The sequence below is a fragment of the Euprymna scolopes genome, chromosome 37, assembly GCF_053919585.1.
Source record: "Euprymna scolopes isolate OS-2025 chromosome 37, ASM5391958v1, whole genome shotgun sequence".
NCBI classification, from domain to species: Eukaryota; Metazoa; Mollusca; class Cephalopoda; order Sepiida; family Sepiolidae; genus Euprymna; species Euprymna scolopes.
The window spans coordinates 81,034,222-81,060,063 of NC_136518.1; the positions used below are offsets into that span (position 1 = coordinate 81,034,222).

Here is a 25,842-nt window from a genome sequence, read left to right on the forward strand (position 1 = left end):
GCAACCCCACATGCCCGACCTTTAACCAGCTCCCATTTCCCACCTCTCGGGAGCTGGTCCCCTTTTTCCCTTCCCCCTCCCTTCACTCCTCACATTAAAAATCGGCCTTGTGCCTAATTTGCTCGGTGGGGGAGCAAATAAATACCATCTGTTCCAGCAGATACTGCAAGCAAAGACCATATGTGGGGGCGACCCCACATATAAGACCTTGGTCAATGTAGGGGTAACCCTTCATACCAATTGTCACTATCCAGCTCCCCTACTCCCCGGGGAGTTTTTCCCCATTTCCCCTTCAGTCCTCACATTAAAAATCGGCCTTGTGCCTAATTTGCTCGGTGGGGGAGCAAATAAATACCATCTGTTCCAGCAGATACTGCAAGCAAAGACCATATGTGGAGGCGACCCCACATATAAGACCTTGGTCAATGAAGGGGCAACCCTTCATACCAATTGTCACTATCCAGCTCCCCTACTCCCCGGGGAGTTGGTCCCCATTTCCCCTTCACTCCTCACTTTAAAAATCGGCCTTGTGCCTAATTTGCTCAGTGGGGGAGCAAATACATACCTCAAAGTGTAGTATCTGTTCTTCAGATGCTACACTTAATTTCTTGTTCTCTGTCAGTGGAGGAGAAATCCTTCACGACTGAGGCAATTTAAATTTTTTGTTCCTTTTCTCCACCTTAAAAAACGACCCTGATGTCTAACTCTGTCCCGTGGGGAGGCATTGTCAATAGGAACAATTGAGATGGTTAATCACTGTTGCCAGTTTTTGGTATAGTCTTTCAATATTTTTTCATTTTCTTATTAATTTGTGTTTTCACCAATTTCATATGTTTCTGATTTTTTAAAAATGAGGATTGAATATTTGTACTTTTTTTCGATTTTTTGGACTATTGTTTACATCTTGAGCGGGAACAGTAGTTCAAAGAATCCAATTAATCCTCATCTCAAAAATTCAAGCATCGCAAAGGCTTTTGTTACTAAAGATATTTAATTCATATGAATAAATGTTTTTGATCATAATATTCTATTTTGGAGACTTTTAGCTGGACAGACAAACAGACAAATGCTCTTTTTATATAAACTAGCAGATATACCCGGCGTTGCCCAATGCAAACGTGCAATCTATTTTTTATTAAAACCTTCTATCTCTCTACCTCACTCTATTTGTCCCTCTATATTTCTCTCCCCAAACCCCTCTTTCTCCTCATCCGCTCAGCCCATTCCTCTGTAGCTGAACACACACACACACACACACACACACACACACACACACACACACACACACACACACACACACACACACACACACACAACTCTCTTTTATATAAAGATTTCTCGCATAATGAATCAACATTTTCTTTCCAATTCAGTACATAATAACACTGAAAAATCGACCCCCTGATGAAACCTAAACTAGTTGACCCCTAGAGAATCAGTAGTTTTTTTTACATTTTACATATTATTCAGTGCTGATCAAGAAAATACACAGTTTGTGGGTCTCTGTTTCGTAGTTTTTGATTTTAACTGGACATAGAAACACATCTATACATAGACAACTGTCCGTTATATATATAAATAACAAATAATACCAATTTCAGTGCTGAAAGTAGGAAGAGACAAAAATCTAGCGAGTGCATTATTTAAGCGTGTTATTTAATATCCCGGCATACACTGATAAAACGGCAACAATAACAACAATAAAAAAAACCCCAAAAAACTTACAGTGCATCTGTTTCCATATCAAATGGAAATCGTAGTGGTTTGTCTAAAGAATGTCTTGTACCAATGGCAATAAATTCTGGGTGGTTCTTATAAATGTTAAAAAATCTGGAACCAACTGTAGCAAAAATAAATAAATAAAAATATTTAAAATTATATCTATTTCTCCAAACACTATAATTTAAATTTTCGTAAAATTATTTAAAATATTTATGTGAACATATTTTTACAGATTTTGTTTCAAAACAAAAAGGTGTTTTTTCTACATGTTCAAAACCATAATTTCAATGTTCAAACCATAATTTTGTTGCGGTTTCAAAATTACCGCCTCCAATTTTCTCTGTTTTTCTTTGTTCTTCATCCCCGCCATTTCTCTTCACCTTCCCTTCCCTTAAACGAAGGACGCAATAGGCTAACATCAGCAGTATGAAAATATCCGGGTTCAGCAAACACATTCACCTTCCCTTTTTTTCCATCCTTGACTCCTGTACACATGTCGGAATTCAAATATATCAAGCAATCGACTTTTCACTTTTAGACGAAATTAATTTAAATGGAATCAACAAACTCCCAATCTACTTTTGATTGCATAGATTTCGTTCTGGGATTAATTAGAGTCGTTTGTTCGTCTTGCGTGGAGCAACACCACTAATATCACTCCTCCTAAATGAATACAGCCCGCTTTGGCCCAGTCAAGGCAGCGCAGCCGGCAGGCTATCCACCAGCCAAAGGATTCCCAGCAGCAGTAGCAGCCGTCTCAGCTGCAGTTCAACAGCCCTTATCAGGACTAATGAGGTTTTTTACTACTGCTTGCCTCCTGAGACCCACCAGCTGTGAACTTCACTTCCAGTCTCAAGCGCCTCCCGCTCACTCCTGCAGCCTTTCCAGCCCTTGGTGCCTCCAGCTCACTTCAGTGACTCCAGCTCCTCCTGCAGCTTTCCTGCGAGATTGCATCTTGCTCCTCTCGCCTGCACTTCGCTCCTCCGGCCTTCAACCTTGCTTGTGCCTTGCTCCTTCAGTCTGCAACCTCGCCTGCACCTGGCTCCCTACCGACCATCCGTTCCTTAACACTAAACCTTACGCTCTCAGTGTCACCCATTCCTTAACACTGACCCTATGTTCTCAGTGTCGTCCGTTCCTAAACATTGACCACCTCATTCTCTGTGTCCACCGTTCGTTCTGGATTGCCCTGACGGCTAGCTGATCATCCAGACTCAGTGAGCAACCCTAAATCATGCTACATCTAGAGTACCTGTTCCAGATCTCCAGACATTAGTCTCCGGTGACGTGCGACCTTCCGGACAACCAGCATCCAGATCATACGATTTTTCGCTTCCTTTGCAAATAAAAGGCGAACCCTCGTCTTTAACCAAACAACCTGTGTCTGTCATTCTTCTTTGCCTTTTTGCTGTTAACTTCTTTGCCCGTATCTACCTTGTTAGTTGTTGGGCCGATTGTTCCCGGACGACCGGCTCTGCAACAATTTTAATGTTCAAACCATAATTATAATGTTCAAACCATAATTTTAATGTTCAAACCATAATTTTAATGTTCAAACCATAATTTTAATGTTCAAACCATAATTCCTCGAAAAAAGAATTCAAAACTTGTTTGTTTTTTTTTTTAAATATTTTTAAACTAAACTTTTTTTTTTTCATTTTATTAAAATAATTTAATTGGCTGATGTACACGAGTGAGGCCCCCATTACCAAATAGACACTGGTTACAGTTTTGAACACAGCACAGCGGTTGCAGGGTTGGTTGGTTGGTTGTTTTTGTTTTACGGCATATCAACCCTTTTCGGGTTATTTAATGCCGAATCCAAAAATTTTGAAGAAAAATTTTTTTAATAGAATATATTGACCTGGGAGCAATGGTAATTAAAGGGTGGCTCCACACTCCCCAAAGCCCACAAGCTGGGGCCTCACCACTGGATATAGTTTAAGGTCATATCCAGGACCCCCATTGAGGGACTTTTACCCTCTGCAGGGGGGCATTCGGCGTATTCTAATGCCCCACCGACAGGGCCCGCTTGCAGGGATCCTTCGGTAAACAAAAAACGCGTGTGTGTATGGTCCCATTTTTACTTACGTTTTTTGTTTATTTTCTAAAATAAGGAAGATTATAGTTAGATTTTTTTTTAAAATAAGCAATTTTCAAGTTTCATCATCCGACGTATACAATTTCTAAATAAACAAAAATAAAGAAAACCTACTTGTCAAGGAATGAAGATGGTTTGTCAAACCGAGTTTTCATTTCAATCTTGTCTCTGTTTTCTCTCATATCGAAAATTGTAGACGGTGCTTATTTGGTAATGGGGGCCTCACTTGTGTAGTACGTCTGCCTAAATTTTTTTAAATCCTCAAGTGTCTAACTTGACAAGAAAATACTTTTTCTTACAAGTAAACCCTGATTAAATATTAAAAACCACATAGTATTCATAGCCCAAATAAAATCCCCTCGGTATGGCGAACTCACAGTGACTTATATAAGGAATGGTGTATCTTCAGAGAGTAATGTTTTTATTTTCATTACATTTTCACTCGAAACAAGACACAGGGCCACTTTGATGTAGGAGGCTACTATCTGGGACATAAATTGCAGGGATACTATGTAGGGAGTTGAGCAGCAAGATATCTGTTCACATTACACTTGAACTTCTGCATGTCAGTACAGTTGAGAAAGCAGGGACCTGGAAGGGAATTCCAAAGTCTAGCAATCCTAGGAAAGAAACTATTGGTGTAGAAGGCTTTCTTACATCTGGGGATCTCTACTGTGTAGGGGTAGGATTTTGCTGCTTGTCGGGTTTGTCAGACGTATTTATGTCGAAGAGGTACAAGGGTTTGTAGTTCATCGGAGAAACTACCATAAACTACTTGTAAAACAGGCAGAGGGATGCAACATTTCATCAGTGGGTCAGAGGTGGAAGCTTAGCTGATAGCGTGGGACCTATTAGGTTGGCAACTCTTTTTTGAACCCTGTGTAACAGGAAGAGACTAGTACCAGATGCACTAACCCAAATATGACAACCATACTCCACACATGGGCGAATGATGGCCTTGTAAAGGTATAGGATACTTTCAGGCGTAAGTAACTTTCTAGCACGGTAGAGAGAACACACCTTCTTTGCCTTGGCAATGCACTCACTGTCTCTGTTCCAACTCATGTCCCCCGGTTTTTGATGTGGGGAAAATCCAGCTCCACAAAAAAAAAATGGACACTCTAGATAGGAACAAAAATTAAAATTGTCTCAGTCTTGAAGGATTTCTTCTCCACTGACCGAGGACAAAAAAAGATGAAGCATAGCATCAGAACAGATATTACACTGTGATCTTGATCCGAAGGATGAGATTGTTATTGAAATAGATTTTGCTTTTCTCATTCAAACCATATCTCTTCTCGCAACAAAAATGAAAAAAAACAAAAACACAATTTTGATCCTACCTTGTCCAGTGGAACCAATAATCAGGATTCTTTTTCGGTGTGGAATGCATTGAACTCCAGGCAAACCCAAGGGTTCTATTGTTTTATCCTTGTCTGAAATGATTAGATTTTCTTCCGGATTTTCGATTGGCCATGTAATCGATAGGATTGGATCAAATACTGATGCAGAAAGCTGTGGAACAGATGGCTTAAAAAAGTCGCCCTAAAAATATCAAATAACTTATTGATTAAGCAATAGATATGCCATTGAAAATAATTTATGAAAAAATCGATGAAAATAACATAAAAAAGAATTACACAAGTAAAAAAACTGAACCAAATAGGTTCTTAGATTTATGGCCTCGGCATTTATAAAAAGGATTAGGGGGTGGGAAAGGATGCCACAGAGGTCACAACCAAGAATACATGAAATGAACAACGTTGGAAGTGTGTGTCAGACGAATATTGAAGGTTGAGAACCGATTTTATTTACTACCAACAATTTGTATTAGGAGACGCGAAGTGTTCGTAGGATGGAATGTGATTTAACAAAGGAGATGAATGTTCGTAAAATTTTTGTAGGTATGTATGAATTGACAAGGAATGAATGTTCGTCAAATGTTAGTAGGTATGTATGAATTGACAAGGAATGAATGTTCGTAAAGTGTTTGTAGGTATGTATGAATTGACAAGGAATGAATGTTCGTAAAATGTAACTTATCCTTTGGACGATGGAGATGGTTAGGGTAGGCCGGTCATCCTGCTGTCGGTGATTTATCGTTATTTCCATGGGAAGTGCTCGTCTAAGTTCCAATCTTTGATACTCCCTCACCAATCTTTCACGAAAAACACCTGTCTAGCTGAAACCACTGTCAGTAATTTTCTCCACTCTTTATCTGTGCTTAAATCAAAACGTAGATTCCATGAACAAAGCTTCTTTCTTAGAAGTGCACGCCAGTGGAACTCTTTTCCGTCTGCCTGTTTCCCACCTGACTACAACTTGGATGTCTTCAAGTCCAACATAAACAAATTCCTGTTGAACCGCCCACTTAAGTAAGACACTTTATCAGATCTCTATTACTAGCGATTACTACGATATTATCCCATTGATTACTGTACTTGCAATAACCCTTATTCCCGAGTGGCCTCCGGGACTTGATAAGTGATGACTTGTAAAAAAAAAAAAAAAAAAAAAAAATTGAACCGGATCGATTTTTATATTTAAACGGATTACGAAAGTTGAACTGCATTGGACACCATCTTTTTTACAACTCACATCTTTTTATATATTATTTTTTATTGGAATCCTTGGAAACTGTCTCAGTCAATCATCTGAAGAAGGCCTAATGATAAGTTGGCCGAAACGTAGTGAAACAACAACAATTATGGAGATTAGGATAACAGTTTGCAAAAGAACCCTTGTCCTCGAGTGGCCTCCGGACCTTGATAAGTGGTGACTCCTATGGTAAAAAAAGGTCTAGCTAATTTACATATTCTTTTAAACATTTATTTTAATTAATTCCCTATTAGTTTTTTTTGTTTGTTTTCTTATGGGATGATCATCTAGAGTTAACTATTACGTGTAATTATATTCATGCAGATATTCTACATGATTTATACTTTTTAAAAAATTCCATTTTCACTCCAAAGAAGGCACAAGGACACTCTGATATAGGGGTCTACTATCAGAGAAATAAGTTGCAGGGATACTATGTAGGGAGTTGAGCAGTGAGATGTCCGTTCACATTACACTTGAACTTCTGCATGTCAGTACAGTTGGTGAAGCAGGAACTCGGAAGGGAGTCCCAAAGTCTAGCAGTTCTGAGGAAGAAACTATTAGAGTAGAAGGCTTTCTTACATCTATGGATCTTTACTGTGTAGGGGTGGGATTTTGCTGCTTGTCAGGTTTTTCCGGGGTATTTACATCGAGGGGGTGCAAGGGCTTTTAGTTCGTCGGAGCATTTACCATTAAAATACTTGTAGAAAAGGCAGAGCGATGCAACATTACATCGATGGGACAAAGTTTGAAGCTTAGATGACAGTTCAGGACCTATCAGGTTGGCGACTCTCTTTTGAACCCTGTCCAGGAGCGAGAGACTAATAGCAGATACACCAGCCCAAATGTGACAACAATACTCCATACATGGGCGAATGGTGGCCTAGTAGAGATACAGGATACTTTCAGGCATAAGTAGCTTTCTAGCACGGTAGAGAGAGCTTATCTTCTTTGCAGCAGCCTTAGCAATGCTCTCAATGTATCTGCTCCAGCTCATGTTCCCTGTGAACGTTAAGCTGAGGAGTTTGAAAGAAGTGCTCGTAGGTAATGTATCTTTAGCCATAGCTATTGGTGGTTGAGAAAGTTTCTCGTAATTATTAAAGGAAACAAACTTAGTCTTGGCAGCATTAAATGTGACCATTCATTTTTGACCCCCATTCGACTACAGACTGGAGGTCTTCCTCTAATATTTCTGCCATTTCCTTAGGTATGCGTTCATTTGTTTTCCCCTCGTGTCTGTTATAGAGCGTGGTGTCATAAGAAAATTTACCCATCTCAGAAACAATTTTCAGGGAAGTCATTTATGAATATTAGGAATGATAAACATTAGCATTTATATCATATTGTTTAGACGTATGACCATCGTGGACAACCTGGATTCTTCTCTTATTTAAGTATTCACCCAGTCATACCGTAAATCGGATTTCCCTGAGAAGACCATCGTGCCAACCCTGTCAAAAGCTTTAGATATATCTAGAGCTACATATATATGCGTATATATATATATATATATATATATATATATATATATATATATATATATTTTTTTTTTTTTACAAAGGCATCACCACATTATCAAGGCCCAGAGGCCACTCAAGGATAAGGGTTTAAGAGTGTACAGTAGAAATTGGTCAATATAGTAATCATTAGTAATGAAAAATTTGGTAAATTTAATAACTTATATGGAACGGCTCATCAAGAACTTATTTACTTTAGACTTGAACACAACCATATTGTAGTCAGCCGGAAAGCAGGAAAACGGAAGACAATTCCACAGGCGTGCAGTTCTAAGAAAGAAGCTTTGTTCATGGAATCTACGTTTAGGTTTAGGCACAGATAAAGAGTGGGGGAAATTATTGATAGTGTTTACAGCTAGACGAGTGTTTCTTGTGAAAGTTTGGCGAGGGGGGACCATAGATTGAAGCTCAGTTGAACACTTTCCATGAAAATAACGATACATCAGAGACAAACTCGCAACATCTCTTCTGTGAGATAGAGGTTGCAAGGAGGAGAAAAGGACATCTCCTACGAGGCTACAAAGTCTATTTTGAACTCTATCAAGGCAGGACAAGTCCTTTCTAGCAGCTCCTGCCCAGATGTGGCAACAGTATTCCATCCTTGGACGTACCTGGCTCTTATATAGGTAGAGAATAGCATCAGCAGTGAGATATCTACTAGATCGATAGAAAGATCCCACCATTTTTCCAGCGGCCTTGGCAACAGATTTGATATACGTGTTCCATTTAAGATCAGGAGTAATGGTCAAGCCCAGAAGCTTGTCAAAACTTGAGGCCTCCTGAAGACGAGAGCCATTCATTTCAATTGATGACAAATGTGAATTAGAATGTTGATGATGTAAAGAGAGAAGCTTGGTTTTAGATGCATTAAAAGTAACCAGCCACTCCTTTCCCCATTGTACTACGTGCTCAAGATCAGAGGAGAGAGAATTGGAGAGAACTTGGTCGTTTACTGTCTTAGATGTGGTACCATAAATGGTAGTGTCGTCAGCATAAATGTCTACAAATGATGTAAGGATATGATTTGGAAGATCATTAATGTAGATCAGGAAAAGAGTTGGGCCCAGGATGGATCCCTGAGGGACACCGGCATTAATACTGTGAGCTTCTGATTTTTGCCCCTCAACTACTACTCTTATGAACCTATCAGAAAGAAATGATTTAATAATTGAGAAGACTTTTCCAGCTATACCATAGCTAGCGATCTTATGAAGTAAACCTTTATGCCATACCCTATCAAAGGCTTTAGATATGTCAAGAGCAATTGCCCTAGAAAGATTGCCACCGTCGAGAGATTTGCTAATCCTATGCAATATAACTGTAAGGACATCTGCTGTAGATCTAGCAGAACGGAAACCATATTGAGTGTCACTAAGAAGGTTATTTTTGTTGAGATGTTTGATTACTTCTGTATTTAACACAGATTCTAGCAACTTACTCATGACGCGCAGGAGACTTATTGGCCTGTACTGAGAGGGGGATGAGCGATCACCTGAATTCTTAAATACAGGGCATACTGATGAGATTTTCCAGGGAGATGGGAAACTATTCTCCTTAAGACAACGTTTAAACAGTTTTGTAAGTATGGGCGCTAATTCAGGTTGAAGTTTTTTGAGTACTATAATTGGAATACCATCAGGGCCAGTTGCTTTACTCGAATCAAGGTTTTTGATTAGCTTCGCAACATCACGTACAGATATACGTATATCACATAGCGTGTTTTCTGATACAGGAGGAAATATTGGGGGTTGGCGGTCTTGGTCGCAAAGGGTAGAATTAGCTGCAAAGTTCTTGACAAAGAGTTTGGCTTTGTCTGATGCTGACGAGATTACCTCAGGTCCATTGATAATAGTTGGGATGGAGCACACGCTTCTGTTCAGGATTCTGTTTGCTATTTGCCAAAACTGGTGGGAACCAAGCCGCTGCTCAGCTACTTTGGACTTAACAGATTGAGCATACAACACTCTTGCGTTCCTTATTACTTTCTTACAATGGTTGCTGGCAGTCCTGAAAACGGCTTTAGTTTCCATACATCTATTACGTTTGAAGCAGTGGAAAAAGTGATTTCTGTGTGCAATGGCAGCAGCACATTCTGGAGAGAACCATGGCTGGCTGTTAGGTTTTTTCTGAAACTTTTTAGAGGGTATGAAATGGTCAATACCTACAATTAACCATTCAGTTAGGTCTAATACTATAGAGGACACATCCTTTTTAAACATGGAATGCAGAGGTAGATCAGATATAAATGTACGGAAGCTATCCCAGTCAGCCTTAGTGTATCGATATACTGTACGATGAAGAGGTACGTCTGGGGACTTATTACATTTCATTTTTATCTTAATTGATACAACAGAGTGGTCGGAAGATCCAAGAGGCGACAGAACAGAAACTGAACATAGTTCAGGGCAAGTTGTGAGAAAAAGGTCTAGTAGGCTCGCATACTGAAAATTTTGCCTACCAAACTCATTTGTCAGTTTTTGGTCTACAGACATGAAACTTCATATATAACGTATTCGAACCCATACAAAACTTTATATTTGGGTTTTAGCCAGGGAAAATCAGTTCAAAAGTGTGACTTAATAAATATTGGTTCACGTTTTAATTCTTAGCCTTGCATTAAATATGTCTTTATAGTACAGTCATTAACATCAAAGGAAAAAGTAAATCGTAAGCTAAACGTTTTGGTTTTGATTCTCGGTGGTGCTGCACGAGTCATATTTTTTGTATTTTTTACTTTTTAAATCATATTGTGTCCAATATAATTTTATATATAATAAAAGAGGCACAGTTTTTTCCCTCTGGACCAAGATACCATAGGTTTTCAACAACAGATTGCACATAAAAATTTATTATATTTATGCTATTAGTCATTACCTTATTTAACTATAGACCGCAATTTCATACACATTATTTCGTAATATTAAAACATTACATTTATTCCTAGAAGCACCATCTTTATCATCGTCATAACCTATAGAGAAAGTAGCTCAAATTTTCCCCTCTCTTCTGTAAGTTCTCTTACGACCCCATTGTACACTGCATGTATTTATACTTTTTTCTACTTTCCTGGGTCTAAGCCGTTATTAACTGATTATTAATTCCAATTTAAATGGATTGATTGCATGCCTCACCTCACAAGATGTATAGCAATAACATACTGAATTTTCAAGAGTCTATAAATGCCTGTACAAAAAAGGTCAGGAAATCTATTTAAAGCACCTTGTATATATATATATATATATATATATATATATATATATATATATATATATATATATATATATATATATAGAGAGAGAGAGAGAGAGAGAGAGAGAGAGAGAGAGAGAGATTCATTTTATTTGTCTTTTAATCACTGATTCTCATGTGAAATTATATACTAGGTTATTTTGGTGATTTGCATGGTTAGCGAATCACTGTTACAAAACATCATATTGGTCAATTGACCAAACAAAGGCAACTATTCTAAATATGATCATGCATCATAGAATAGACTGTTTTAATGTTTTCAAAAATATTTTCCATTCAAAGACTTGCCTGGCAATAAATAACAGCAGCATCTTCCTCCAATGCAAGATAGCCATGGCCACAATGAGGAGGAATTAATATCTGAAAGCCATTGGTCGATGTTAGATTAATGGCTGCCCACTGGAGATAACTGGGAGAATCCGGACGCATGTCCACCACAACATCATACACAGATCCACGCACGCAAGTCAATAACTTTGCATAAGGAGAAATGTGCATTCCGCGTACAGAATTCTGAAAATGTGAAGAAGAAAAAACGTTTCAACAAATATTTATTTATTATTCATTTCAAACATATTTTTTAAATTGAACAAATCATCGAATAAACGTTACTTGGATGTTTTAAATAAAATTAGATAATAAACGATGGCTGAATAATAATTATACCTATGAAATAAATAATCTGGTGTATGTGAGTGATGTGGGAGGACTTAATTCCAAGTGAGTAATTTTTTTTGCTGCCTTCTTCATATTTGAGAGAAGCAGTTAAGTCAGAATAAATGTAATCATTTATATACAGAGATGAAATATGAGAATATTTCTGTAAAACTCACTTTGGAAATTGCTAAAAGTGTTCAGTGTTAAAATTTTGCATAGAAGTATTTGGTTATTTTCATTTGACTGAAGTTTCAGGGTAAAATCAAGATTACTTTATTATATAGATGAGAAGGTTTATTTTCTTGTATACACTTTTTCAGAACAATAATTGCTTTTGTAAAATGATTGATGCTGAATTATAAAGACATCATTAGAATTATTAATTTTTTATTTATTCTTGCAAACAAAACAGGCAAAGACATGAAAAATAAGCACACAACAAATAAATGTTACCAAAGGCAAGATACGTTACTCTTCTACCTTGTTCGATAAGTTTTTTGTGCTTTAACTTGTTTTAAATCGTTTATTTACTTCGAAACAAAAGTAGTTTCAAGTCTGTTGAGTTAGAACAAAAAGAATGGCGGTCTTGTTACAGCTATGTCGACTCTGCATAATCGCTCAAAAATCGAAAATTAAATACTGATAGGAACATATCACCAATTGTGCAAAAATCTTTGTTTGTATCCAAGTGAAACAGAAAAGAATTGTCCTTGTAATAGCTGCCTATCACAATTGTACTTTACTCTGTAATGTCAGTAGATTACCTGACTTTAGTGGAACGGCCTTCTATTTACGTAGGCCACGCTCGAGAATGTTTCTTTATTTTCGACAAACTATTTTAGATCTATAGAGAGATATGCCTACGCCGAACTTAAAAAACACTATAGATGGGTTAAGAATATGACACATTTTAATTTTTATCCGGGTGGATATAGTGTACATATTTAATTCCCTTCTCCGAACACGTGACGTCATCTCCCTATCATATGTTTCGACACCTGCATTTCTAGCATATTTTTCTAGGGAGCTGACCTTTGAACCCCCGCCTATGTTACGCCCCTTGCAGTTGATCTACTTCTGTTTGCTGGATTAAGGATACGACATATTTTTGTTTGTACCCGAGTGGATATATTGTCCATCTTCAGTTCCAATATTTGATAATTGGAAGACGCCGTAGACTAATGTATCTTACAGTCACGGACTGGCATTTGGGTTAGGTTACCTGTCTAACATTTGCTTCCAGGCTGCTCAGAAACTCTGTTCTCTTCTCCGAACACGTGACGTCATTTCTATCTAATATCATTCGACATCTGCATTTCTAGCGCGTTTTGTCTAGCAAGCTAACCTTTGGACCCCCGCCTCAATTACGCCACCTGTAATTAATCTATTTCTGTTTGCTGCCAGGTCATCCTGACATGTACTTATGTAACCCTCACCAAAATTCATACTAGTTAACATAATCTCTATTTACTGGCATAAAATCCCAATATATAACACATATACATAAGCTTCTAAAACTTGTGGACAACTTTGTATCCGATTGGATACATCGTCCGCTTTCACTTCCAACATTTTATGCGGTCCTGGATATGACCTTAAACTATACCCGATGGTGAGGTCCCAGCTTGTGGGCTTTGGGGAGTGTGGAATCACCATTTAATTGACATTGCTCCCAGGTCAAATCTGACCTGGAGTGATAGTACCTCTTAGGGTCCCAACTATATAAATAGAAACCATCTTGAAAATAATATATTCTATTAAAAACATTTTTCCTCAAAATCACTGGATTCGGCATTAAATAACTTGAAAAGGGTTGATATGCCGTAAATCAAAACCAACCAAAACAAAGCAACATTTTATGCAATTTGCTTTGAGAATTGGAAGGAACTGCTGATATTGATAACTAATCTATTTGCCAATCACGGACTGGCATTTGGGTCAGGTTAAAAAAAAAAAGCTTCAAAAATTGGACAAATTTTGACGTGTATAAAAGCCAGAGTTTTACTCTCTTTGCTGCAGAAAACAAAGAACCCTGTTTATTTCAAAACAGATGCTATACGAAATAATGTAAAAGCAAACAAAAGGTTAAAAAGTATTAGTTGACATTTAAGTAGAGATACAATGACATTACAAAAAAATTACTCAGTTGGTGTTGACACCAAAGTTAAGCAATATTGAGCCTGATCAATACCAGATGGGTGATCATTTAGGAATACTCGGTGCTGTATGTAGGTGGACGTAAACAGCTCCCTTCAAGAGCTGCAAAAAACTTCTGATCCATTCAGGAGAAAAAAAAGGGGGGCATTACATTTGGACGCCACCTTCCCATTGCTTTCGATGTATGAGGGTCTATAAGTAACATTAACTCAAATGCGATTTCAGTCCAGCAAGTGATATGTGAACAAAGATCAAGGAGTATCGAAAAGAATTGGTGATTGGATCGAACTCACTTTTACTGGTCAATATCAGATGGGTGGACATTGGAAATACCAGATGCTGTATGTAGGAGGATGCCGACACCTCCCTGCAAGAACTGCAAAAACCTGATGTTGTCATCTCTCCTGACAGGGACATACATGCGGCTAGGAACCGCTTGTGAATTTCATATTCCCATATAATTTTCTCCTTTGGAGGAAGCCAATTCAACCTGCATTGGGTTAGTGTCGCTTTAGTACAATACTAATAATATCGCAAGCTGTCCCTCTCTACATCTGGGACAAGTTGTATAGCATCTGTGTTAGGAGGATCACAATATATGCCATCCAGTCCCCCCTCTCGCCTGACTGTCTTGTCCTCAACAACAGATATTATATGAAACAATGCAAAACTAAAGATAAAACGCGGCATTAGTTGACATTTCAGTACAGATCGTTGGTTTTTTTTTTATTAGCGATTCTGTAGTGTTTTCTTTCTTTCCGCTTCCTGAGCGCTTATTATAAGAAAGGAGTTATCTGCCCTTTGTTTACATTTTTTTTTCTGCCCCACATTTTTTAGGACTTATTATTTTTTTTAAATTACTTTTTTTTAATTAAATATCATTTATTTTACTGCATGTAATATTTCATATATATATATATATATATATATATATATATATATATATATAGTCATCCACATACAGTACTGTTTCGTGTCACAACTCATCAGTGTAGTTGGACAAGCACCTTTCCACAGCCGTGGATTGAACCTCCAACCATCAGTTGAAAGTCGGCATGTCTACCCACAAGGCTTTCTTCAAAACATTCGACTCCGTACATAGAGGAAAATTGGCCAGCATATTAAAAGCATATGGCATTCCAAATGAAGTCATTAATGCTATCATGATGCTATATGAGCACACTCGAGCAATGGTCAGGTCCCCAGATGGGGACACTAAATTTTTTTTACATCTGCATCGGGGTTCTGCAAGGAGATACTCTTGTCCCTTTTCTTTTCATTGTTTGTCTTGACTTTGTACTCCACACCTCTGTTGATATACACAATACGCTAAAATAAATCCAGAAACAGACGTCATCAATCAGCACACGTAACTGATGCAGATTACGTAGATGATATTTCTTTGTTCGCGAACAAAACTGCTGATGTGCAAACACTGTTACGTAAGCTAGAAAAGTCCGCAAATGACATTGGTCTCCACATAAATGCGGAGAAGACAAAGTTTATGACTTTCAATGTGAAAGGAGAGATCAGGGCTTTGGTTGGATCGACACTGAAATAAGTCGCTGAGTTTATGTATCTGGGCAGCAACATAGCTTCCACAGAGAGAGATATTGAAATTCGCATCTCAAAAGCATGGGCCGCATTGGATCGGCTGCATTCAGTATTGACTTCAGGACTAACTAACTGAAAAGGCAGTTCGTCAGGGCAGTGGTAGAATCTGTCCTTGTTTATGGTGCTACAACCTGGACACTCACCAAAAGCGTAGAAAGAAAACTAGACGGCACATACACCCATATGCTACGAACTGTATTAAATATATCTTGGCAAAATCATCTCATGAAGCAGCAACTTTATGTCAACTTACCTGCCATATCTAATACCATCAGAGAAAGACGCCTATGATTTGCTGGTCATTGTGTGAGGAGCAAGCATGAATTGGTGAGTGATGTATTGCTATGGACTCCACGACACGGACGCGCAAGCAAAGGATGATCTACGTACATCCAGCAAATAGCACACGATGCCAACTGTGAGCCTGAAGATCTGAGGCAGCTTGTGAAAGACAGGAAACTCTGGAGAGGAAGAGTCACATTGGTCCGGGCAAGGAGCCCGTCATGATGATGATGATGTAATTTAACTGTAGACATACATTCTGTTTTCTCTAGGCTTATTTCTAATCCTATCTCCTTTGCATTCTTTGCTAATGGATTAACAAAAGCTTGAAGTTTATGTGTGCTTTAATTAACAAGAGCGATGTTATCAGCGTAGGAGAGGTTGGAGAGAATTTGTTCACCTATAGAAAAACCGCTTTGGCAAGTCCCTTCTGTCTTAAGCATAACATCAGCTAGTGTCACATAAAACAAGATTGCTGAAAGCATATCTCCTTGCTTGACGTCCCGTTTGATGTTTATGGAGCGGCTAAACCCAAGGTCGATTTTTGTAAAAGCCTCTGATCAGTCGCAAAGTTATTTTAGAAGATTAATGTACTTTTTGTTGAGACAGGTTTGATCTAAAATTGATCAAAATTTATCTATATGACACCCCACATATCAGATCTAAGTAGAACGTATTGCAATAGTTGTGTAAAGTGAGGAAACCTTGTTACTAAGCTTAGCGAAAAAGCAAATGACTGCTCCCAGTATTGGCGAATTATCTGAGCCAGAAGATGATTAATATTGTTATTATTATTATTGTTATTATTATTATTATTATTATTATTATTATTATTATTATTATTATTATTATTATTATTATTATTGTGTAGATCGACGTACAGTGTATCACACCCCCTCACTTTTTTTCTTCAAATATTTAAGTATATCTCTTCATGAGACAACACCGAAAAAAATGATTTTTTGACACAATGAAAAGTAGTCTGTCTGCAACATATATAACAGAATTCATTTATTTCCCCCTCAAAATAACTCAAAATATAGCCATTAAAAGCTAAATCCCCGGCAACAAAAGTGAGTACACCCAACAAAAAAGCTTTTACTTGACTGATTCCTATATATAAAAATATATTTCTTCTTGAAAAAATTAAAAAATTTGAATGTTTTAAAAAACAAAATGGCTGACCTTATGATTAGCTGACCATGTGATCTGTTGAACAGGAAAATGTCTTCTAATATCTTCAGGGTAAGTATTCATATTGAACAATTCGGCAAGATGTCCTCTCTTATCTTTATGAAGTTTGATATGAATAAAGTAAGCGTCTTTTATGTGAAGTGGAATAAACTCCATATTTCTTGAAAATGTTCTCCAAATTCAAAGCTAGAAAACAAAACAAAAAAAAAATAAATAAATATATAATCATAAAATTTAAAGGGTTTGCACATACAAGATCTCACAGAAATGTACTTTTTCACTTAAATCTACACAAAATTTACTATTGGCTAATTTCATTTCTACATCATCTTTGTCATCACTGCTGTGGAAAATCATTCCATATGACTATATTCTTTACTTTCAACCAATTTCTCTACTTGAAATATTTATCTATTTCCCTCAATTCATCCACTGTGATTTTTGGCACCTGACATATACATGTTATATCTCATATCAAGTCTCCCTCAAACTTTTTTAATAATGTTTACTCTTAATAGAAATATTCAACAAAATTAAGATTATCTGCATGTGTTGCATTGTTCTTTCCTCAACTTTTATGCTATGGAAATGCTGTCACCTTTAATGCGACTTAACCAAAACAAAGAAAATGGAATTAATAATCAGCCTAAACTTAAACTTTAATTTTAAGTTTTTGTTTTAATTGAAATCAATAGTTTTCTCTACCATATTAAAGCACTCTTAGCCATAACCTTTAAATCGCCAACTCTAAACTCCTCACAACCACCAAGTACATTATAAATTTAAACAGTAAAGAATATTCACCGTTATATAACATAAATTTAAAGACTAACTCTGAAATATTTTTATTTGAATCTACTCCAAATGAATAAAAAAAAAACATATATATATGTGCTGGCAAAAAGAAAGTCCGCACTTGTAATTTTTTTAAAAACTGTAAATTTAAGCTAAATTTAATGTAACTGTTTAAACAAACTATACCTCATTTGATTCGGCTTTTATTCTTCTATAATTTTACCTATTCATATTTGACTTTTAATTGAAATGTTCTAGTGTTCACATCAATTTAAAAAATAACTTCAAATTGAGGAGACATAGAGACAGAAAAATTTCTATATAAAAGCCAAGTACGTCCAAGGATGGAATGCTGCTGCCATATCTGGGCAGGAGCTGCTGAAAACAGCCTATCCTGCCTTGACAGAGTACAAAATAGACTTCGTGGCTTAGTGGGGGATGCCCTTTTCTCTACCCTGCAACCTCTCTCCCACAGAAGAGACGTTGCGAGCCTATCCTTGTTTTATCGTTATTTCCATGGCAGGTGCTCGTCTGAACTCCAATCTCTGGTCCCTCCTCGCCAATCTTTCATGAAAAACACTCGTCTAGCTGAATCCACTGTGAAAAATTTCCCCCACTCTTTATCTGTGCCTAAATCAAAACGTGGATTCCATGAACAAAGCTTCTTTCTTAGAACTGTACGCCTGTGGAACTCTGTTCCGTCTGCCTGCTTCCCACCTGACTACAACTTGGATGTGTTCAAGTCCAACGTTAACAAATTCTTAATGAACCGCCCCCTTAAGTAAACACTTCATCAAATCTCCACACTAACGTAATGTACTTGCAATAACCCTTATCCCTGAGTGGATTCTGGGCCTTGATAAGTGGTGACCACTGTGTAAAAAAAAAAGGAGGCAAAAAGAAAGTCTGCAGCAATAAATTCGCTTAAAATCAGTTTAAAATATCCATCAACAGGCAACAAAGCATCTCTAATCGTAATTGTTATTCCAGATTATACAACGTAAAATTTAGTCCATATGCCATGACTTTCTCTTAGTGATCGTCAGGAGCTCATTTCTATAATGCACTTAAATTCAATTTTATTTCCTGTTAAGATATATTATTAAATAAATAAATTTCCAAAAATTCACAAAAAGACCTCTCCATGCTGAGATGAAACCCACAGATGGAAAACAAATAGAAACCTTACTGAGCACAACGTGTAGTCAAACCTCTTACTTTTAATTTCTTAAATGCTTTTAATTACTGATGCGGCTTCACTCTTTTTGTAAATCATAATATATCATTCTATGACTAAGTGTATGTTTAAATATAAGGCCTATACTGGCCGATTTATATGGTTATTGATGTATGATATTAAAATAACTGGAACAAATGTATTTTCTAAAGGTCGGGTTTAAAGGGTTCAGGTTGCTTTGCCTCCAAGACGCCTGCCTTGTTCTGCATAATAAACATTATTACACATCCTTATATTCCTAAATCCTTCCCAAATCTCTTTATATCATAATTGTATATTAATACTGTATTCTTGTAAGTTATATCATCTCTCCTGTTCCAACTGGACAAATAATTTTCTCTACCCTGTAACCCCTTTCCCACAGAAGAGATGTAGCGAGCCTGTCATTGTTCTATCGCTATTTCGTTATTTCCATGGCAGGTGCTCGTCTGAGCTCCATTCTCTGGTTCCCCTCGCCAATCTTTTTCAAAAAACACCCGACTACCTGAAACCACTGTCAATAATTTTCCCCACTCCCTATCTGTGCCTAAATCAAAACGTAGATACCATGAACAAAGCTTCTTTCTTAGAACTGCCCGCCTGTGGGACTCTGTTCCACTTGCCTGTTTCCCTCCCGACTTCAACCTGCATGTCTTCATGTCCAACGTAAACAAATTCCTAATGAACCGCCCCTCCCCCAAGTAATGACACCTCACAATTTCTCCAATACTGTTGCTACACTATCCCTTTGATTACTGTACACACAATAACCCTTATCCTTGAGTGGCCATTGGGCCTTGATAAGTGGTGAACTCCATGTAAAAAAAAACAAAACAAAAACAATTGCTCTTCTCCCCCAGCTGTTATAAAATCACATACTTTGCACGTACCTAAACTTTAGAAGGCTGACCTTTTAAAAATCGATAAATACTAAACATCTATAGATTTCTTTAGCTTATCTATAAAATAGATACTTATTAGCCATAGTTTGTACTTCTATTCAAAGTGATCTATATACAAACATGCCCTAAAGATTAAAGTATAAGTCCTAGTACTGAGAAATATTACAAAAAACAGAGATAGTTTGAATGTGATTGAACGCTTCCAACCTAATTTGGACGTCCTATTGTCCTCCCCCCTCCACGTTAAGGCTATAAATATAGATGTTTTAATTAATAAATAAATAATTAACGGGAAGTTTTATCCTAAAATATTTTGAATTGGTCATGTGACTTTAATAGATTAAAACTGTTTCATTCCACAAAATAAAAACATTAAACAAGAAAACACTGGCTTGAAAATTTATCTCTTTACAATTATGACTGAAACATGTTTTGGAAATCTGTAGCCAAATTAAGTTTGCATGAATAAAAATATTTATAACTAATATATATTAAGTAGCAACTCTACACCTTTCATTCTCTTAGATGGGTGAAAGTACTGGTGATTGTCTTTACATGAAAACTAACACCTAAAACACATTTCGAATCGTACACTAACTCTTTATATCAAAATTTTTCCAATGTATTTATTAATCCACAAACCATATTTAATCCTTGCTGAACCCTTAATATTAACCTTAAATCATACTTATACATACGTCCACACAAAATGTGTGAATTATCCACATCTTCTAATCTTAATCTTATTTTGATGAGTGCACCTTCAAAGCGGGCACTTATTATCTTTGATACTAACTTGATTAACCCTAACTACCCATGTGGGGGCGTAGAAATACCTGGCTTTAAAACCAGGAATGGGAATAACCCTCTCGATATTGATCGACCTGTAGATCTGATCATATCATCCATCTAGGACAAGGGAAACTCTGATATGTAAACCTGTGCCTCATACGTCTTGACACCAAACGGGGAAGGAAGGCCTTCTCAATCCTGGTTGACAATCACCCTAGATCTGATCACTTGATCAAATCACAAGTTTGCTAATCTAAACTGTAGCAGTAGTAGTAGTAGAGTAGATAGGCTCTGCCATACTCCTTTGCCTATTAGCCAGGAGCAGAGGTGTGATCACAGTGACTCATTAGAGACGCCCAGTGCCTTGTTTCCTGACTAAGGCAATGAATGCTGTCCCTCACATCCGCCTCAGTCCATTCTCGTAAACCTGGGCATTTTGGAGATGCTTGTTTACCATGTATGCTAAAATGATTGGACTGGGCCACTCCTGTCTGACGTTTTGACAGTTGCTGGCTGCTGTTTCCTACTGGCAGTACAGGAGCTCTAACTCTGGTAGCACTTAGAGCGGCTGCTTTGTCATCAGTTGCATAATATTGGGATGTTTGTTGTGCCATGTCACGCATGAAAAGAGACACTGCACTCATCTTTCCGAGGCCACATTCCTCTGGATGGTCTCCTTGTGTTGCATGATGGTAGCTATGCACATCCGCTTTGTCTAGCATCTCTCACCCTAAATTGAAACTATGAAGTAAAATAAAATGACAGCTCAATCCAAAATAACGATCAAACCAGACACACACTCGAACAATGATTCACCTCCCTCCCTTGAGGTTTGCATTTACAAATATCTGTAGAGTTAGAACTAAAATCGTAGAATCGCTTCTCCTAGCAAACTCCCCAGATATCTTAGCACTAAGTGAAACTAACTTGCACTCCTCCATCTTCTCTAACGACTTTAACATGTCTGGTTACTTTTCACTTTGTTGTAAGGACTCTGACAGACACATGCACATATTGGAGTCTATATTCGTTACACCTTTCCCATGACTAGGAAATCTAAACTAGAATCAGATGAGCAGACCTTCATGTGCTTCAAACTAACTTTACACCATAGTGTTAGTTACGTATGTTTTTTTATCACTCTCCCTCGAGCCAGGACTGTACTCTAATCAATCATGTCTCTGACAGCATAGATGTAGCAAATTCCCTTTACACTAGCACCCAAATACATGTATTTGGTGACTTTAACGCCCACCACAATAATTGGCTTGGCTTTTCTAACTACACAGAAACAGCTGATAGTGTCATCCATAACTTTTCTATATTCCATTTCTTGACACAGATAGTAACATTCCCGACCCGTCTCCTAGATCGTCAGGACCAGCAAGCCTCACTTCTGGATCTATTTCTGATAACAGTTCCTGAGAATTGTGCAACAAATGCCCATTACCCACTCGACAATGCTGATCATGCTGTGATAATGATAGACATCATTCTAAACTCTTCCCAAGTTGAAGAGCCATTTCACAAAACAACAATATACTACAATAAGGCTGACTGGGGTGCCATTAGAGATCACATCAGAGATAACCCGTTGAACATATCTTTTCTCTTACTGCGGAACAGTGCACTGAATGATTCAAAACGGCAATTGCAGCACATGTTCCCACATGGAAGTTTTATAGCAAACCTTGTGCAGCTGCCATTGCTCAGAGGTAGCATGCATACCACAGATTTATCCGGTATAAGTCTAGTACAAACAGACAAAAGTTTATGGAAGTTAGAAATTATAGTAATTGTAAGAAATAAGTAGGGACAGCTAAGAGAAAATATACCAAAACCACCAGAAAAAGATCTACAGCAGATGTGCTTATAATTATATCTCATAGGATTAGCAAATCTCTCAACAGAGGCTTCCTTTCTAGGGCAATTGTTCTTGACATATCAAAAGCCTTTGATAAGGTATGGCATAAAGGTCTACTTCACAAGATCTCCAGATACAGTGTAGCTGGAAATGTCTTCTTAATTATTAAATCATTTCTCTCTGATAGATTCATAGGAATAGTGGTTTGATGGGCAGAAATCAGAAGCTCACAGTATTAATGCTGGAGTCTCTCAGAGGTCAATCCTGGGCCCAACTCTCTTTCTGTTCTACATTAATGATCTTTCAAATCACATCCTTACATCATTCATAGACATTTATGCTGACGACACTAATATCTATGGCAACACATCAAAGGTTGTAAACAACCAAGTTCTTTTTGATTCTCTCTCCTCTGATCTGGAATGAATTGAAATGAATGGCTCTCGTCTTGTGGAGGCTCCATGTTGTGACAAACTTCTGGGCTTGACCTTTACTCCTGATCTGAAATGTAACATGTACATCAAATCCGTTGCTAAGTTTGCTGGAAAAATGGTGGGATTCTGCTATCAATCCAGTAGATATCTCACTATTAATGCAATTCTATACCTATATAAGAGCCAGGTACGTCCAAGGATGGAGCACTATTGCCATATTTGGACAGAAGCTGCTAGAAAAATCTTATCCTGCCTTGACAGAGTTCAATTGTAGCCTAATAGGGGATGCCCTTTTCTCTTCCTTGCAACCTCTTTCCCACAGAAGAGATGTCGAGAGCCTGCCTCTGATTTGGCGTTATTTTCATGGCAAGCGCTCGTCTGAGCTCCAATCTATGGTCCCCCTTGCCAAAATTTCACGAGAAACACTCGCCTAGCTGAAACCACTATCAATAATTTCCCCCACTCTTTATCTCTGCCAAAACCTGAACGTAGATTCTATGAACAAAGCTTCTTTCTTAGAACTGTTGAACTTTCTTCCGCTTTCCTGTTTTCTAGCTTACTACAATATGGTCATCTTCAAGTCCAACATAAACAAGTTCTTGATGAGCCGTTCCCCTTAAGTAATTCAATTTACCAAATTTCCACTACTAACGATTACTATGATATTGTCCCATTGACTAGAACACTCGATAACCGTTATACTCGAGTGGCCTTTGGGCCCTGATAAAGGGTGACTCCTATGTAAAGAAAACCCTCCAAATTGAAATAAAGAAATAAGGAACTAATGGTTTCTGGAAAATTTACAACAGTGTAGTAAATAATTCCTCCATTATCCAATAATCATGAGGTAGTTTGCACGGCAACTGAGAAGGCTAACATACTTGCTCATTAGTTTGCTTCGAACTCTACTTTGGACCCAGCAGACCACTGCATCCCTGATTTTCCTTTACAGACAGAAACCACACTAGATGATCTGAAAATTAAGTACATGAAATCATAAAAAAGCCTTGACACCTCAAAAGCATGTGGACTTTATCTCATCCCAATTGTACTATTAAAAAATGCTCTGCTGAGGTTGCTCTAGTTCTCTTGAAACTCTTCAACAAATGCTAGAGATCAGAGGTTTTTGCAGTTTTTGCAGTTCTTACAGGGCGGTGTCAGCATCCGCCTATATATCGTGCCTGGTATTCTTAAAGACACGCTACCTGGAATTCTTCTTTCAAACTCCTCAGCCTAGGCAATATGAACTGGAACAAATACATTGAGAACATTGCAACGGCTATTGCAAAGAAGGTGGATTTCCTCTATCGAGCTAGAAGACTACTCACACATGAATCACCCGAATCAGTGCCCCTCATCAAGTGCCAATTAAAAAAGAACTTGTCCATCGTTTCACAGTGCTCCAACTGCTAGTTTGTTTACAACCAAATGGAGAGTGAGCTTCGCTTAATAGCCAAACAAAGCATGTATGTATGTATGTATATATATATATATATATATATATATATATATATATATATATATGTTAAATATTACGTGCATAAAAGTAATAATATTTAATAAGAAGAATTATGCACGTAATAATATTTAATAAAAAATAATAAACAAAATAATACGTCATAAAATATGTGGGTTGGAAAAAAATGTAAACAAAGGGCAGATAACTCCTTTCTTATAATAAGCAGGAAAGAAAGAAAACACTACAGAATCGCTAATAAAAAAATAAATCAACGATCTGTACTTAAATGTCAACTAATGCCGCGTTTTATCTTTAGTTTTACATTGTTTCATATAACATCTGTTGTTGAGTAAATGCATTGCATGCAGAGTAATATGAGAATGATAGGATGGATGTGTAATGTTAGTTTTAAAGACAGTCAGGCGTGTGGGGGGGGACTGGATAGCATATATTGTGATCCTCCTAACACATGCTATACAACTTGTCCCAGATGTAGAGAGGGACAACTTGCGATATCATTAGTATCATACTGAAGCAGCACTAACTAATGCAGGTTGAACCGACTTCCTCCAAAGGAGGAAGTTCCATGGGAGTATGAAATTCACAAGCGGTCCCTAGCCGCTTGTATATCTCCATTGAGGGAGATGACGACGTTAGGTTTTTGCAACTCTTGCGGGGAGCTGTCGATGTTCTCCTGCGTGCAGCACTTGGTATTCCCAAATGGTCACCCATCTGGTATTGACCAGGCTCAACATGGCTTAACTTTGGTAATCTAATAAGAATCGGTGTGTGAACATGGTATTATTAGTCACAACAACTAAGTAATTATTTTGTAATGTCATTGTATCTCTACTTAAATGTCAACTAATACTTTTTACCTTTTGTTTGCTTTTACATCATTTCATATAACATCTGTTTGGAAATAAACAGGGTTCTTTGTTTTCTGCAGCAAAGAGAGTAAAACTCTGAATTTTATACACGTCAAAAGTTGTCCAAGTTTTGAAGCCACGTGTAACCTGACCCAAATGCCAGTCCGTGATTGGCAAATAGATCAGTTATTAATATCAGCAGTTCCTTCCAATCCTCAAAGCAAATTGCATAAAATGTTGGTTTGGTTTGGTTGTTTTTGTTTTACGGCATATCAACCCTTTTCAGGTTAGTTAATGCTGAACCCAGTGATTTTGAAGAAATTTTTTTTTAATACAATATTTTTTTTTTCAAGACGGTTTCTATTCAACCCATAGTTGGGATCCTAACAGGTACTACCATTCCGGGTCAGAGTAGATCTG

The 25,842-nt window shown here is 37.4% G+C and overlaps 1 protein-coding gene across 2 annotated transcripts in view; it reads right to left on the minus strand.

The window, feature by feature from the left end:
- LOC145261248 (spore coat polysaccharide biosynthesis protein SpsK-like) overlaps window positions 1–25,842 on the minus strand; it is a 52,912-nt gene that overhangs the window by 17,177 nt on the left and 9,893 nt on the right. Inside the window, exons 2-5 of one of the 2 annotated variants that reach the window (XM_080119634.1) lie at window positions 17,083–17,277; window positions 11,476–11,700; window positions 5,167–5,368; window positions 1,726–1,840 (exon numbers count right to left, since the gene is read on the minus strand). In XM_080119634.1, the coding sequence (XP_079975760.1) occupies window positions 1,726–1,840; window positions 5,167–5,368; window positions 11,476–11,700; window positions 17,083–17,247 (707 nt within the window). In that variant the 5' untranslated portion in view covers window positions 17,248–17,277. The remainder of the gene's footprint in view (window positions 1–1,725; window positions 1,841–5,166; window positions 5,369–11,475; window positions 11,701–17,082; window positions 17,278–25,842) is intronic. The other variant, XM_080119635.1, reaches the window with a different exon arrangement.